Here is a 15,483-nt window from a genome sequence, read left to right on the forward strand (position 1 = left end):
GGTATGGGGGAGCAGTGGAAGGGGAAAGGTGCGGACATTTGCATGGTCAAGAGCTGTAAGTATGGCTCCGGTATGGGTTAGGAAGCAGGAAGTCAAGCTGACTGCTATCATTGAGTGAGGCAGGTTATTGAGATCATAAAAAGAAACCAGCATGACAAATTATTTTTCCCCCCTCATTTATGAATGTTTCTGTTTTCTGCTCCGTGTGATTCATTGCATCATAACAATTTTCTTAAATGTAGATCAGCAAAGGAAGCAGAAGAGAAAATTAAAAAAGCGTTAGAGAAAGGAGAAATTCTTCCAACAGAGTCCAGATTTGACTCCAACTGTATTACCCCAGGTAATGCTGTTATATAACCACTTTTTCTTCAAACTATATATGTCTACTACAAATTACAGAATATTGGATAGGATAGTGGCATAAATGTATTTCCTGCAAGTCAGATATTTTCAAATCATTTTAATATCTATTAACCTGATTCTGGAAATTTGGCAACCTTGCCTATCTTTTGTAGTGCTAAAAATATTTACTGGATTTGTTTCCCCAGTGCCAGAGTTTCTGATCTCATCAGAGACAACATCAGGACAGAGACAACAGTTGTCTTTTGTACTTCTAGGTATAGGAAGATAAATATTATGATGTTCCAGTCCTGATACGAATTGATGAGTATTTTGAGTTGAATTGATGCTTTACTTTGGTATCAAAGTCCACCAACAGAATATCACAGCTCGCATAAAAATAAATGACTTTTTAGTCATGAGCTGTGAGTGCTTGAGTAATGCGTTACTTTACAAGTAGAATTTGGCTTCTTGATTTTTAACTCCTATGATATTGGTTTCAGCACAAATGCTTCAGCGTTTTCTAAATGCTTCACCCAGTTTGGGGAGACCTAACTAACTGGGTATTGAGAGTTTCCAACTAATATGCAACATTTTGGAACCTTAAAAGTTTAACGGTCAAAATGTAAGCACTGTAGATTTTGCAACCAAGTTTGAAATCAGAAACACTTGGATTCCTGGCAGGATCTGTAGAATGAGAAACAGAGTTTTAATGTTTCCAAAAGTCCTCTACCTGATGTGTTAACTCTGCTTCTTTCCCAGCAGATGCAGCCAGACTTGCTGAGTATTTCCAGCATTTTCTGCCTTTATTTCAGATTTCCAGCATCTGCAGTATTTGATTTTGACTTTTGTTTTCTGCAACAACATTTCTTTTTAGACCATTATAAAATTTGAGCATGACCCTGAGCTACATAAATAATTACTAAATCGGAAGGCCAAAAGCACGTTCAATGAGGTATCTGTTAAGGAATGTCCTGAAGGAGGAAGGTGAGAGGCAATGAGATGTCGAAAAGGAATTCCAGAAATTGGGGTGTAGCCGATTGAAGGCATGGCCACCCATGGTGGAGCAATTGGAATTGAGAATGCACAATAGGTCAAAATTACAGGAATGCAGATATATCTGAGGGTTGTGAGGTTGGAGAGCACTAGAGCATAGGGGCAAGACCATGGAGGGATTTGAGCACCAGGATTAGAATTTAATAATTGAGATATTGCTTGACCAGGAATCAAATGAGCAAGGGGGCATGGGACTTGAATTGAGGCCTGGACACCAGAGTTTTGGATGACCTCAAATTTACACAGGGTGGAATGTGGGAGACAAGCCAGGAGTGTGTTGGAATATTTGAATCTAGTGGTAACAAAGGCATGTTTAGCAGCAGATGATCTGAGGCAGGGGCCAAGTCAAGCAATGCTAGGAAGGTGAAAATAGGCAGTGAATAACATAAAGCTTCACCACCTACCAAAATATTTATGGTATTTGTGAAAAGAATCTTGCATTGAATTGAAAAGACATGAAGGAAGCACGACAATTCATTTACGGTGATGTGCTAGACGTTGCTCAGTCAGAGACTGACATTCTTTTCCCATGACTTGGATTTTTTAGCCTGCATGTTTGGTGTCACTTTAGGATTCTTAAAACTTCCTTATAATGTAATTATAGTGCATTTGGAAGTTAGTTTATTAAAACTTTAAAGCCTAAAAATGAATTTACTATAAAAGAATCAACTTTAAAATTATTTGGTGAGCCCCAAATAGTCAGTTGGGTAATGAAATATACATTGAAGGGGGAGTGGGACAGCCTAAACCGAGTATTTGCTGTAGCATTGGTGCATCAAATGTTCATATGTCAGTTTATGATCAGCACAATAATCCTAATTAGTCAACACAGTTCACTATGAAAGTAGAATTCTACTGTTGGGTTCTTCATTGATTATCATTAATAATTAACAGTTAACTTGCAGTTGATGTCAACACTACTTCCGAGTGCTGGAGTGACACGCTGCAAATAAAAGATCTGGGAGGTGCATATTTCTGACGTAATGAGCCACTCTACCAGATTAGGTTTAAAAACATGGGTAGGCAGATGTGCAAATTGTATGTATTTTTTAGATTTGTGCCACTATCACAGTTGCCTGATTGAGTGGATCAAGCTGAGATAAGGACATCTCAGTTACTTCAGTTGCATCAAAAATATTTTTTCATGTCGTGCACATATAGATACCAAGAGTCAATTTGCTCCCTTCATGCCTCCAACTCTTTTTTTAAAAAAAAATAAAAAATAAAAAATTCTCCACTGCTTTTCCTGTACTGGTTTTGTGAATAAGGATCACTGAGCTTTAACTCTTGGAATGATTTTGAAAACTCCACCCTTTGACAAGGTGCCACACAAAAGGTTGTTGCATAAGATAAAGATGCAAGGCATTAAGGGGAAAGTAGGAGCATGGATAGAGGATTGGTTAATTAATAGAAAGCAAAGAGTGGGGATTAATGGTTGTTTCTCTGGTTGGCAATCAGTAGCTAGTGGTGTCCCTCAGGGATCAGTGTTGGGCCCACAACTGTTCACAATTTACATAGATGATTTGGAGTTGGGGACCAAGGGCAATGTGTCCAAATTTGCAGACGACACTAAGATGAGTGGTAAAGCAAAAAGTGCAGAGGATACTGGAAGTCTGCAGAGGGATTTCGACAGGCTAAGTGAATGGGCTAGGATCTGGCAGATGGAATACAATGTTGACAAATGTGAGGTTATCCATTTTGGTAAGAATAACGGCAAAAGGGATTATTATTTAAATGATAAAATATTAAAACATGCTGTTGTGCAGAGAGACCTGGGTGTGCTCGTGCATGAGTCGCAGAAAGTTGGTTTTCAGGTGCAACAGGTGATTAAGAAGGCAAATGGAATTTTGTCCTTCATTGCTAGAGGGATGGAGTTTAAGGCTAGGGAGGTTATGCTGCAATTGTATAAGGTGTTAGTGAGGCCACACCTGGAGTATTGTGTTCAGTTTTGGTCTCCTTACTTGAGAAAGGAGGTCCTGGCACTGGAGGGTGTGCAGAGGAGATTCACTAGGTTAATCCCAGAGCTGAAGGGGTTGGATTACGAGGAGAGGTTGAGTAGACTGGGACTGTACTCGTTGGAATTTAGAAGGATGAGGGGGGATCTTACAGAAACATATAAGATTATGAAGGGAATCGATAGGATAGATGCGGGCAGTTTGTTTCCACTGGCGGGTGAAAGCAGAACTAGGGGGCATAGCCTCAAAATAAGGGGAAGTAGATTTAGGACTGAGTTTAGGAGGAACTTCTTCACCCAAAGGGTTGTGAATCTATGGAATTCCTTGCCCAGTGAAGCAGTCGAGGCTCCTTCATTAAATGTTTTTAAGATAAAGATAGATAGTTTTTTGAAGAATCAAGGGATTAAGGGTTATGGTGTTCGGGCCGGAAAGTGGAGCTGAGTCCACAAAAGATCAGCCATGATCTCATTGAATGGCGGAGCAGGCTCGAGGGGCCAGATGGCCTACTCTTGCTCCTAGTTCTTATGTTCTTATGTTAGAGGACAGAGGCAGTTTTGAGAGTATTTTTGTTCTGTGCTTGTTTGGTTAAAATAGGATTTTCCATAATTTTCTATATTCTGTTTTAGGTACTGCTTTTATGGCCAGATTACATGAACAGCTAAAATATTTTATAAACTTGAAGATTTCAACTGAGAAATCCTGGGAAGGTGTGGCTGTGTACTTGTCAGGTCATGAGGTAATTAAATATTAACTAGCCCAAAATTGTCTCTTTCCTCAAACTTGAAACGTCCAGTGAATGGAGAAGAAAAACTCTTGTTAAATTGGCATGAAAGTAGACTATTTAATGTTAATTTATAAAGGAATCATGCCAGAGGGTAACTTGTCTTAAAAAACATCAGCAATCAGAAAATATGGTGTTGAAAATTATACTGGGAAAGAAAATGTGTGCATTTCATTCACTTGTTACTGTTGCAACAATGCCCTTGGGACTTCAATTTGTTAGCAATTGGAATCCTGTTTACAAGTTTGAACAGATTTTAACCAATGTACAGGACTGGTGCAACAACTTGGAAACTAGCTGGTCACCTAGAGTGGCCCAATTTGGGTTGGGGGTCGGGGTGCAAGAAACTGATACAAACTATTCATGAAACTAAAGTAAACAAACGGGCTTCAGCCGTGAGAATGAAAGTTCTAGTTCCGCTTGCCATATACTGACGTACATGTATTTTCATGTACACGTTTAGTATTGTTTATCCAAAATATTAAGTTTTCCAAAACCGCTTATAGACCGAGGCCTGCTTCCATTACAATAGCTGAAGCTTGGGCTAGTTATAGGTTACAGCGAGTTTGTCCCTTTCGGGCAGGACAGGAGACATGTTTGCATTTTTTTTCTCTCACTCGGGCCTTGGGCCAATGAGCAAATTTCAGAAAGATGACATTTGACACATTATTTGCAGATATTTAAATACCAACAAAAGTAAGGGGAGGGAGGGAAAAAACAAATTTGACCCTAGTTGGGGTACCATTGTCCAGGAACTGAATTGGGCTAATCATAAAAAATGTGTGGCTACCAGAGTAGTAGGCCAAAGGCGAGGAATCCTGTGTTGAGTAACTCGCCTCCTGACACACACACACACACACACACACACACACACACACACCCCACCCCCAAAGCCTGTCCACCATCTACAATGCACAAGTCATAGAAACATAGAGAATAGGTGCAGGAGGAAGCCATTCGGGCCTTCGAGCCTGTTCCGCTATTCAGTACGATCATGGCTGATCACCCGACTCAGTAGCCTGATTCCACCCCCCCCCCCCCCTGCATATCTTTTGATCCTCTTTGCCCCAAGTGCTACATCTAGCTGCTTCCTGAAAACACACTGTTTTGGCCTCGACTACTTCCTGTGGTAACGGATTCCTCTAGGTCACTACTCTCTGGGTGACAATTTCTCCTCATCCCTGTCCTAAATGGTCTACCCCGTATCCTCAAACTGGCCCCCTGGTTCTGGAAACCCCCACCATCAGGAACATTCTTCTTGCATCTACCCTGTCTCGCCCTGTGAGAATTTTATAGGTTTCCAGGAGGTTTCCCCCCTCATTCTTCTGAACTCCAGTGAATTCAATCCTAACCAACCCAATCTGTCTTCATACCATCCCAAGAATCAGTCTGGTAAGCCTTCTCAGCACTCACTGTCGAGCAAGAACATCCTTTAGATAGGGAGACCAAAACTGCACACACTATTCCAGGTGTGGCCTTGCCATGGCCCTGTATAATTGTAGCAAGACATCCCTGCTCCTGTACTCGAAACCTCTTGCTTTAAAGGCCAAGACACCATTTGCCTTCTTTCCCATCTGCTGCATGTGCCTGCTTGCCTTCAGCGCCTGGTGCACATTCCTCTCACCTAATTTATGGCCATTCAGATAATAGTCTGCCTTCCCGTTTTTGCTACCAAAGTGGATAACCTGGCATTTATCCAAATGATACTGCATCTGGCATTCATTTACCCACTCACTCAACTTGTCAAAGTCATACTGAAGGGTCTCTGCATCCTTCTCACAACTCATCCTCCCACCCAACTTGGTGTCATCTGTGAAATTTGGAGATATGAACATTTTGTTCCTTCATTTAAGTCATTAATGTAAATTGTAAGTAGCTGGGATCCCAGCACCGATCCCTGGGATATCCCAAAAGTCCCTGCCTGCCATTTTAAAAAAGAGCAGTTAATTCCTACTCTTTGTTTCCTGTCTGCCAACCAGTTTTCTCTCCATCTCCATGCACTATCCTTAATCCCATGTGCTTTAATTTTACACGCCAATCTCTTATTCCAGACTTTGTCGAAAGCTTTCTGAAAGTCCAAATAAGCTAAGCCACTGGCTCCCCCTTATCAATCCTACTGGTTACATACTCGAAGAATTCCAGTAAATTTGTCAAGCATGATTTCCCCTTCATAAATCCCTGCTGACTCTGTCTGATCCTGCCACTGTTTTATAAATGCGCTGCTATAAAATCTTTGATAATGGATTCTAGAATTCTCCCACTACTGACATCAGGCTTATTGCACTATAATATCCTGTTTTTTTTCTCTACGCCCATTTTTTAGAAGTGGGGTAGAGAAAAAACAGGATATTATAGTCCAGTTTCATTAACTACCCTCCAATCTGTAGGAACCGTTCCAGAATCGATAGAATCCCCACCATTTCTAGTATCTTGTGTCATTGTTTGTGAAGACAGAACCAAAGTATGTATTTCGTTGCTGAGCCATTTCTTTTTTCCCCAGTATTAATTCTCCTGTTTCAGGCTGTAAGAGACCTACATTTGTCTTCATCAATCTTTTTCTCTTCACGCACCTATAGAAAGTTTTACGGTCAGTTTTTATGCTCGAGTTTACTCTCGTACTCTATTTTCCCCTTAATCAATCCCTTGGCCTTCCTTTGCTGGAATGTAATGGAATAGTCTTCACTTAACTGGATGGGTGCAGCTCCAATAACACAAAGCTCAACACTATCCAGGACAAAGCCCACTTGATTGCTACCCCTTCCAACATTCAGTCTCTCCACCGACTAACAGTAGCAGCCATGTATTCTGTCTACAAGATGCAGTGCAAGAACTCTGCAAGGTTCCTTAAGGCAGCACCTTCCAAACTCATGACCGCTACCAACTAGAAAGACGAGAGCAGCAGATATCTGGAAATGCCACCACCTGGAAGTTCTGCTCCAAGTCACTCACCATCCTGACTTGGAAATATGTCGCTGTTTCTTCAATGTTGCTGGGTCAAAATCCTGGAATTCTCTCCCGAACAGCAGTGTGGGTTTAACTGCACCTCAAGGACTGCAGCGGTTCAAGAAGGCGGCTCACCACCACCTGAAGGGTAACTAGGGATGGGCAACAAAATACTGGCCTAGGCAGCGATGCCCCCATCTCGGAAATGAATAAAACCAAATAACTGAACAATTGTAAAGAAATATCTCATAGCATTAATGCGATAAGTTAAGAAAGGGCAATTAATAAAAAGTATCAGGGTCATATGTGGCTTACTCCCAGTCTCAGGATGCTCACTCACTTGCACATTCACCCACTCGTGTAGGGTGGTGAGTGACTGAGAAACCTGGGACTGCGTAAGGCTCTCTCCTCTCTCCACCCCACACCATTCCTCCCCCTCTTCTCACTTCCCCCTCCCCCTTCCCTCTCTTCTCTCTTCCCCTTCCCTCTCTTTTCTCTTCCCCTTCCCCCTTCCCTCTCTTCTCTCTTCCCCTTCCCCCTTCCCTCTCTTCTCTCTCTTAAAACAAAATGTATGATTTTTGGATTGTTCAGTTTTTGGATTTATGGAGAAAAGGTACTCTACCTGTATTTAAATTGCAGTCTTTCCCAGAATTTCATATTCTATTCCTCATTCTGTTTATGTGACAGTTTTATAAATTTGTACATGATTATTCCAGAAAATAATATCAAATAATGTAATTTAATCTACTCACTCTATTGTAATGAGTGTTGATTATGTAAATTCCGCATAAAATCATCTTGTGACTGTTGAGAAGACTATTACATCGTGTGAGGCATTTAAAAATATTCATTCATGGGATGTGGGCATCGCTAACTGGGCCAGCATTTATTGCCGATCCTTAATTAACCTTGAACTGAGGGCAGTTAAGAGTCAGCCATGTTGCTGTGGGTCTGGAGTCACATGTAGGCCCGACTGGATAAGAATATCAGACTTCCTTCCCAAAAGGACATTAGTGAACCAGATGGGTTTTTATGACATTTGGACAATGGTTTCATGGACATCATTAGACTTTTAATTCCATATATTGAATGCACATTTCACCATCTGCCATGGTGGGATTTGAGCCAAGGTTCCCAAGAGCATTACCGTGGGTCTCTGGATTACTCGTCCAGTGAAAACACCACTGCGCCATCGCCTACCTCCCTTCTTCATTGTGATGCACATATACTATGAAAAGTATAAAATCGTGAGAATGTACAATCTGTATCATCTTTTTCATGTAAAATAAATCTGTAATTCTAAATGCAGAATTTCTATCCCTACTAATTCACAATATTCCTTTTCAAAAGTTCATTGTGGGGATTTGGGGAGGTGGGTTGGGGTGTGCAAGGCTGAAAGTTTGCCTCGGGCATCTCATACTCTTGCACCAACTGTGTTGACTATGTATAATACCATTTGTGTGGTTGATCTTTTTATGTATTTTATGCAAATTTGTAGTTAGAAATATATTTATTTGTCATATTTTGTTTAAAACATTAATCTCTAATCATTAAAATGTAAGTAGGTGCTCATGCATATTTAGTATTTCAGATTTTTGTGCTCAACGCTTACTTCCCTTATCAGTCGATTTGGATCTAGAAGAGATGGAACATTCTGTGACACTCAGCTCGGCCTTTGGTAGTTAAGCTGTTGTAGTTTAGTCAGCAGTTTTTCTTTCCCACACCAAGTGAGGATAACAAATAGTATTACAGTATGTGACTGTTTAAGTACATGTTTCTGTATTGTAATATCATCATTTTTGTTGTTGTTAGACCCCAGGAGAGGGAGAACACAAAATCATGGAATTTATTAGAGCTGAAACAACAAAACCTGATCATGATCCCAATACAAGACACTGTTTGTATGGACTGGATGCTGATTTAGTATGTATTATGTAATCCTTTCAGAGGATTTTTAAAAATCCAGTAATGTGTACATATTCTTATTATTCTTATTATTTTAGAGGAAAAAAATATTTGGTGTCTCTATTTCTACACCCCCCCCCCCCCCCCCCCCCGCCCTTACTCTTTAACCAATTGACCTGAATTTTACTCTTGATCTTGGGTAACTTGAGTCTATGGCGCTTTGTGAAAGACCTTCCAATGCCAGATTTGATTTAGACACCTATTTGTTTATTATGAATGAACTTATTGGGACTTCCGGTGGCGGCCATGCAGGGGTAGGTCGCACATTTGATAGCTTTTGGACTTTTGGACCCCCCCCCCCCCTGTTTTTTTTTGGATTTTATGGGATAAAGCAGTGAAGAGTGAGACAGTAAGGAGAAATCCCCCTCCGGTGTATGGAGAATTGGACCAGAAGTGGCCGTGTGAGCCGACAAAGTCCTATAAGGGAGACTCGAGCAGAGCTGGTAACACGAGACAGCATGGCGGAGGGCATGGGCCGCAGGGAAACAGCACAGTGGTCGACTGAGCAGCTGGTGAAGTTTTTTGAGGACTGCTTCGCCAAGCTGAAGAAGGACACGCTGGACCCGAGGCTTCGATTGATCAAGTGGTTCAGAATCAAGAAACGCACGGGAGAGCGATCCAGGAGGTCAAACAAAAGTTGTCCGAGCACGAGGAGTATATAACCGTGCTGGAAAGCCAGGTGGGAATGATGAACGACCGCCAGAAAAGAATGCAGGAGAAGCTGGAGGACCTGGAGAATAGGTCCAGGAGGCAGAATCTCAGAATTGTTGGCCTCCCTGAAGGCAGTGAGGGATCGGATGCGAGGGCCTATGTGACGGACCTGTTGGAGAAGTTGATGGGGGCTGGGGCGTTCCCTCGGCCTCTGGAATTGGACAGAGCGCTCAGAGCCCTCACGAGGAAGGCCAGAGTGAATGAACCGCCGAGGGCCATGATGGTATGTTTTCACCGTTCCATGGACAAGGAACACGTTTTGTGGTGGGCCAAGAAAGAACGGAGCAGCAAGTGGGAGAACTGTGAGTTGCGCATTTGTCAGGACCTGGGAGCGGATTTGGCCAAGAGGCGAGCTGGGTTCAATCGGGCAAAAACGGCCCTCTTTTTAAGAAGGTGGTGAAGTTCGGGATGCTGTACGCAGCCCGCCTGTGGGTCACACATGAGGAACGGGACTTCTACTTTGAAACGCCAGACGAAGTATGGACCTTTATTAAAGAAATGAAGCTGGAGGCGAATTAAAAGACACTCAAGCCTTGGAGAAGTAATGTGGCAGCGATTTGTGGTGCTGTATTGTAAAAATTTAACTAGCTCTATGTGAAATAATGGGCTGTGTGGATGGTTATCGGTGGATCTGTCTTGTCGGGACCTTGTTTGGGGGGTGGGGGGGGGCTTTGAATTTAGTTCTGCTTTTTGGGTGACTATTTTTCTAAAGTGATTGTTTCTTTTTTCTGTTTGTTTACTGGGGAATGTGATGCCTTTAAAATGTTTATTCATGTGATGGGGAGAGAGGAGAGTACAATAGGGAGACAGACTCCCATTTTGATTACTAAGGCCTTTTTTAAGAAAATAGATAGGAGTGTTATGAGTTTCGTGTGGGCAGTGAAGACCCCGAGAGTAAGGACGGGGTTCCTGCAGCGCAGCAGGGATAGAGGGGGACTGGCGTTGCCGAATCTGGACGACTATTACTGGGCCGCCAATGTGGCGATGGTTTGCAAGTGGATAAGGGAGGGAGAGGGGGCGGCATGGAAGAGGCTGGAGATGGCGTCCTGTAAAGGAAAGAGCCTAAAGGTGCTGGTGACGGCGCCGCTACCGCTTTCCCCGAAAAGGTTATACCACGAACCCAGTGGTGGTGGCAACCTTAAGGATCTGGGGGCAATGGAGGCGACATAAGGGGGTGACGGGTGCCTCGGTGTGGTCCCTGATCAGGAATAACCATAGGTTTGTCCCAGGAAGGATGGACGGAGGGTTCCAGAGCTGGCATCGGGCAGGAATTAGGAGATTGAGAGACTTGTTTATTGACGGGGAATTTGGAAGCCTGGGAGCGCTGGAGGAAAAGTATAAGTTGCCCCCGGGGAATATCTTTAGATACATGCAAGTGAGGGCGTTTGCGAGGCAACAGATGAGGGAATTTCCGCTGCTCCCGACACAGGGGCTCCAGGATAGTGATTTCCGGAGTATGGGTCGGGGAGGGCAAAGTGTCCGAAATATATCAGGAGATGAGCGACGAGGGGGAGGCGCTGGTAGAGGAGCTGAAGGGAAAATGGGAAGAAGAGATGGGGGAGGAGATTGAGGAGGGTCTGTGGGCGGATGCCCTAAGTCAGGTAAATTCCTCTTCCTCGTGTGTCAGGCTTAGCCTGATACAATTCCAGGTTCCACACAGAGCACACATGACTGGAGCAAGGCTGAGCAGGTTCTTCGGAGTGGAGGACAGGTGCGGGAGATGCTTGGGAAGCCCGGCGAACCACATACATATGTTCAGGTCGTGTCCGGCACTGGATGAGTACTGGAGGGGAGTGGCAAGAGTGATTTCAAAGGTGGTGAAGGTCCGGGTCAAGCCAGGCTGGGGGTTAGCTATATTTGGGGTAGCGGAAGAGCCCGGAGTGCAGGAGGCGAAAGAGGCCGATATTCTGGCCTTTGCGTCCCTGGTAGCCCGGCGAAGGATCTTACTCATGTGGAAGGAAGCGAAACCCCCCGGCGTGGAGGCCTGGATAAACGACATGGCAGAGTTCATAAAACTGGAACGGATGAAGTTTGCGTTGAGAGGATCGGTTCAGGGGTTCTCCAGGCGGTGGCAACCGTTCCTTGACTATCTCGCGGAACGTTAAGGGAAAATAGATCGTCAGCAGCAGCAGCCCAGAGGGGGGAGGGGGGGGGGGGGGGGGGGGGGGGGGGAGCACAATTTTTTTTGTTACTTTGCCAGTTCACTATTTTATTTAAATAATGTTACTTATTAGTTGTTGTGTTATCTCTTATGTTGATTTGTAAAGTGGAAAAATTGTGTTTCAAAACTTTAATAAAATATATTTTTTTAAAAATAAGGAGACAGACTGCTTGGTTCCAGGGGCAGGAGCTGTTGAGTCAGCCTGGGTCAGCTGACTGTCGAAAGCGCAGTGGGGGGTGGACAGGTGTTAAGCTGGAGCTTGACTTGGGGGATTGAGTTTTTATTGTTGTTGCTAGGGAGTTGGGGGGGGGCTGCTTTGCTGGCAGGGGAGGAACTGTTACTAGGGGACAAATGGGAGGTCGGGAACGGCGACAGCCCGAGTGGGGACTCGAGGAAGCGGAGGGCGCGAGCTTGAGGCTGGCCTAAAAAGGGTGATGGCTAGTCGGTGGGGGGGGGGGGGGGTTGCTCCTCGGCAAGGGGGGGGGAGGTTGGAAGCCCCCTGTCCAGGCTGATCACATGGAACGTGAGAGGACTGAATGGGTTGGTTAAGAGGGCTCGCGTGTTCGCGCATTTGAGGGAACTGAAGGCAGACATGGCAATGCTACAAGAGACACACCTAAAAGTTACAGACCAGACGCGATTGAGGAACGGGTGGGTTAGCCAAGTGTTCCACTCAGGACTAGACTCCAAGACCAGGGGGTTAGCGATCCTGATCAGCAAACGAGTGGCATTCGAGGCAGGGAGAATCGTGTCAGACAAGGGGGGTAGGTACATAATGGTGAGTGGGACGCTGGAGGGGGTGCGAGTGGTACTTGAGAACATATATGCTCCGAATTGGGCCAATGTGGAATTTATGAGGCGGGTGTTGGTAAGATCCCAGACTTAGAGTCACATAACCTGATCATGGTGGAATTGGACTGGTCAAAATCCAGGACAGGGAGCAGGCCGGCTGTGGCAAAGGAATTGAAGGGTTTTATGGAACAGATGGGGGGAGTAGAACCATGGAGGTTTGCACGGCCGAGGATGAAGAAGTTTTCCTTTTTTTCACATGTCCACAATGTATACTCTCGCATTGGCTTTTTTGTTCAGAGCAGGGCGCTAATACCGAAGGTGGTGGATACTGAGTACTCGGCAATTGCAGTGCCGTATCATTCCCCGCACTGGGTGGACCTACGGGTTAGTGTGCAGAGAGGGCAACGCCCGCTGTGGAGACTGGATGTGGGGTTGCTAGCAGACGAGCGGTCTGTGAGCGGGTTAACACGTCATCGATAGCTATCTGGAAATAAATGATACTGGGGGTGTCTGCAGCGACAGTCTGGGAAGCTCTGAAGGCAGTAATCAGAGGGGAATTAATCTCGATACGGGCCCACAGAGAAAAGGTGGAATGAGCTGAGAAGGATAGATTAGTGGAGGAGATACTCCAAGTGGACAGGAGATACTTGGAGGCCCCGGACACGGGGCTACTGAGGGAGCGGCGGAGGTTACAGGTGGAGTTTGGGCTGTTGACCACAGGGAAAGTGGTGGAACAGTTGAGGAAAGCAAGGGGGGCGATCTACGAGTATGGGGAAAAGGCAAGCAGAATGTTGGTGCACCTGCTCAGGAAAAGAGAGGCGGCCAGGGAGATAGGTAAAGTAAAGAGTAGAGACGGTACTACTGTCCTGGACCCAGCGGGGGTGAACGAGGTGTTTAAAGACTTTTATAGTAAATTATATGAGTCGTAACCACTGGCTGGGGTGGAGGGGATGAGGCAATTTCTGGATCAGTTGAGGTTCCCGAGGGTGGAGGAGGACCTGGTTGAGGGGCTGGGAGCCCCAATTGAGATTGAGGAAATAATCAAGAGGAGGGCATGCAGTTGGGCAAGGCCCCTGGGGCCTGACGGCTACCCGGTGGAATTCTATAAGTTTTCAGAGATATTGAGCCCACTACTGGTGAGGATATTGAACGAAGCAAGAGAGAAGGGAGTCCTCCCCCCAGCAATGTCGCAGGCCTCAATTTCATTGATCTTGAAACGGGAGAAGGATCTGGAGCAATGCGGGCATACAGGCCGATTTCGCTACTGAATGTGAATGCCAAACTGCTGGCTAAGATACTGGGCACAAGGATAGAGGACTGTGTCCCGGGGGTGATAGGGGAAGACCAGACGGGATTTGTTTTTTAAAAAGATATATTTTTATTCAAATTTTGACATTTTCAACAAAACCTTACAGAAAAAAGAAAAACAAAGAACGCATAAATAAACATCTCACAATTACATAAACACAGTAGTAAACACAAAGTACCCCCCCCCTCCCCACATGGGTTGCTGCTGCTGCAGACCACCTCCTAACACTCTGCTAGAAAGTCTAGGAACGGTTGCCACCGCCTGAAGAACCCTTGCACAGACGCTCTCACGGCAAATTTTACCCCCTCCAATTTAATGAATCCTGCCATGTCACTGATCCAGGCTTCCACGCTTGGGGGGCCTCGCATCTTTCCACTGGAGCAGAATCCTCCACCGGGCTACCAGGGACGCAAAGGCCAGAATACCGGCCTCTTTCGCCTCCTGCACTCCTGGCTCGTCCGATACCCCAAATAGTGCTACCCCCCAGCTCGGCTTAACCTGGGTGTTCACCACCTGAGACACCGTCCTCGCAACACCACTCCAGAACCCACCCAGTGCCGAGCACGCCCAGAATATATGGGTGTGATTTGCTGCACCTCACACACCTGTCAGCCACCCCAAAGAACTTGCTCAGCCTCGCCCCAATCATATGCGCTCTGTGAAGAACCTTAAATTGTATCAGGCTAAGCCTGGCACAAGACGAGGAAGAATTAACGCTATCCAGGGCGTCCGCCCACGTACCCTCGTCTATCTCCTCCCTAAGCTTCTCCTCCCATTTACCCTTTAGCTCTTCCACCGAGGTCTCCTACTTCTCTTGGTAGATCGCCGAAACCTTGCCTTCTCCAACCCACACCCCCGAGAGCACCCTATCCTGGATCCTACGTACTAGAAGCAGCGGGAACTCCCTCACCTGCCGTCTTACAAACGCCCTTACCTGCATGTGCTTGAAGGCATTTCCGGGGGGAAGCCCGAATTTTCCCTCCAGCGCCCTAAGGCTCGCAAACGTCCCATCTAAAAACAGGTCCCCCACCCTTCTAATTCCTGCTCTGTGCCAGCTCAGGAACCCTCCACCCATTCTCCCTGGGACGAACCGATGGTTCTCTCAGATCGGGGACCAAACCGAAGCCTCTACCTCACCCCTGTGGCGTCTCCACTGCCCCCAAATTTTCAAAGTCCCCGCCACCACCGGACTCTGGGTGTACCTAGTCGGCGGGAACGGCAACGGTGCTGTCACCAGCGCTCCCAGACTCGTGCCCACACAGGACGCCATCTCCAACCTCTTCCACGCCGCCCCCTCCTGCTCCATTACCCACTTGCGTATCATCGCCACATTGGCAGCCCAGTAGTACCCACACAGATTAGGCAATGCTAACCCTCCTCTGTCCCTACTCTGTTCCAGAAACACCCTTCTCACCCTCGGGGTCTTTTTCGCCCACACGAATCCCATGATGCTCCTGCTGACCCGCTTAAA

At 45.6% G+C, this 15,483-nt stretch overlaps 1 protein-coding gene across 3 annotated transcripts in view; it reads left to right on the forward strand.

The window, feature by feature from the left end:
- xrn1 (5'-3' exoribonuclease 1) overlaps positions 1-15,483 on the forward strand; it is a 169,882-nt gene that overhangs the window by 41,211 nt on the left and 113,188 nt on the right. For all 3 annotated transcript variants that reach the window (XM_072473914.1, XM_072473915.1, XM_072473913.1), the window contains 3 exons: positions 243-340; positions 3,977-4,086; positions 8,887-8,997. In XM_072473914.1, the coding sequence (XP_072330015.1) occupies positions 243-340; positions 3,977-4,086; positions 8,887-8,997 (319 nt within the window). The remainder of the gene's footprint in view (positions 1-242; positions 341-3,976; positions 4,087-8,886; positions 8,998-15,483) is intronic.

This window comes from Scyliorhinus torazame, chromosome 14, assembly GCF_047496885.1.
Source record: "Scyliorhinus torazame isolate Kashiwa2021f chromosome 14, sScyTor2.1, whole genome shotgun sequence".
NCBI classification, from domain to species: domain Eukaryota; kingdom Metazoa; phylum Chordata; class Chondrichthyes; order Carcharhiniformes; family Scyliorhinidae; genus Scyliorhinus; species Scyliorhinus torazame.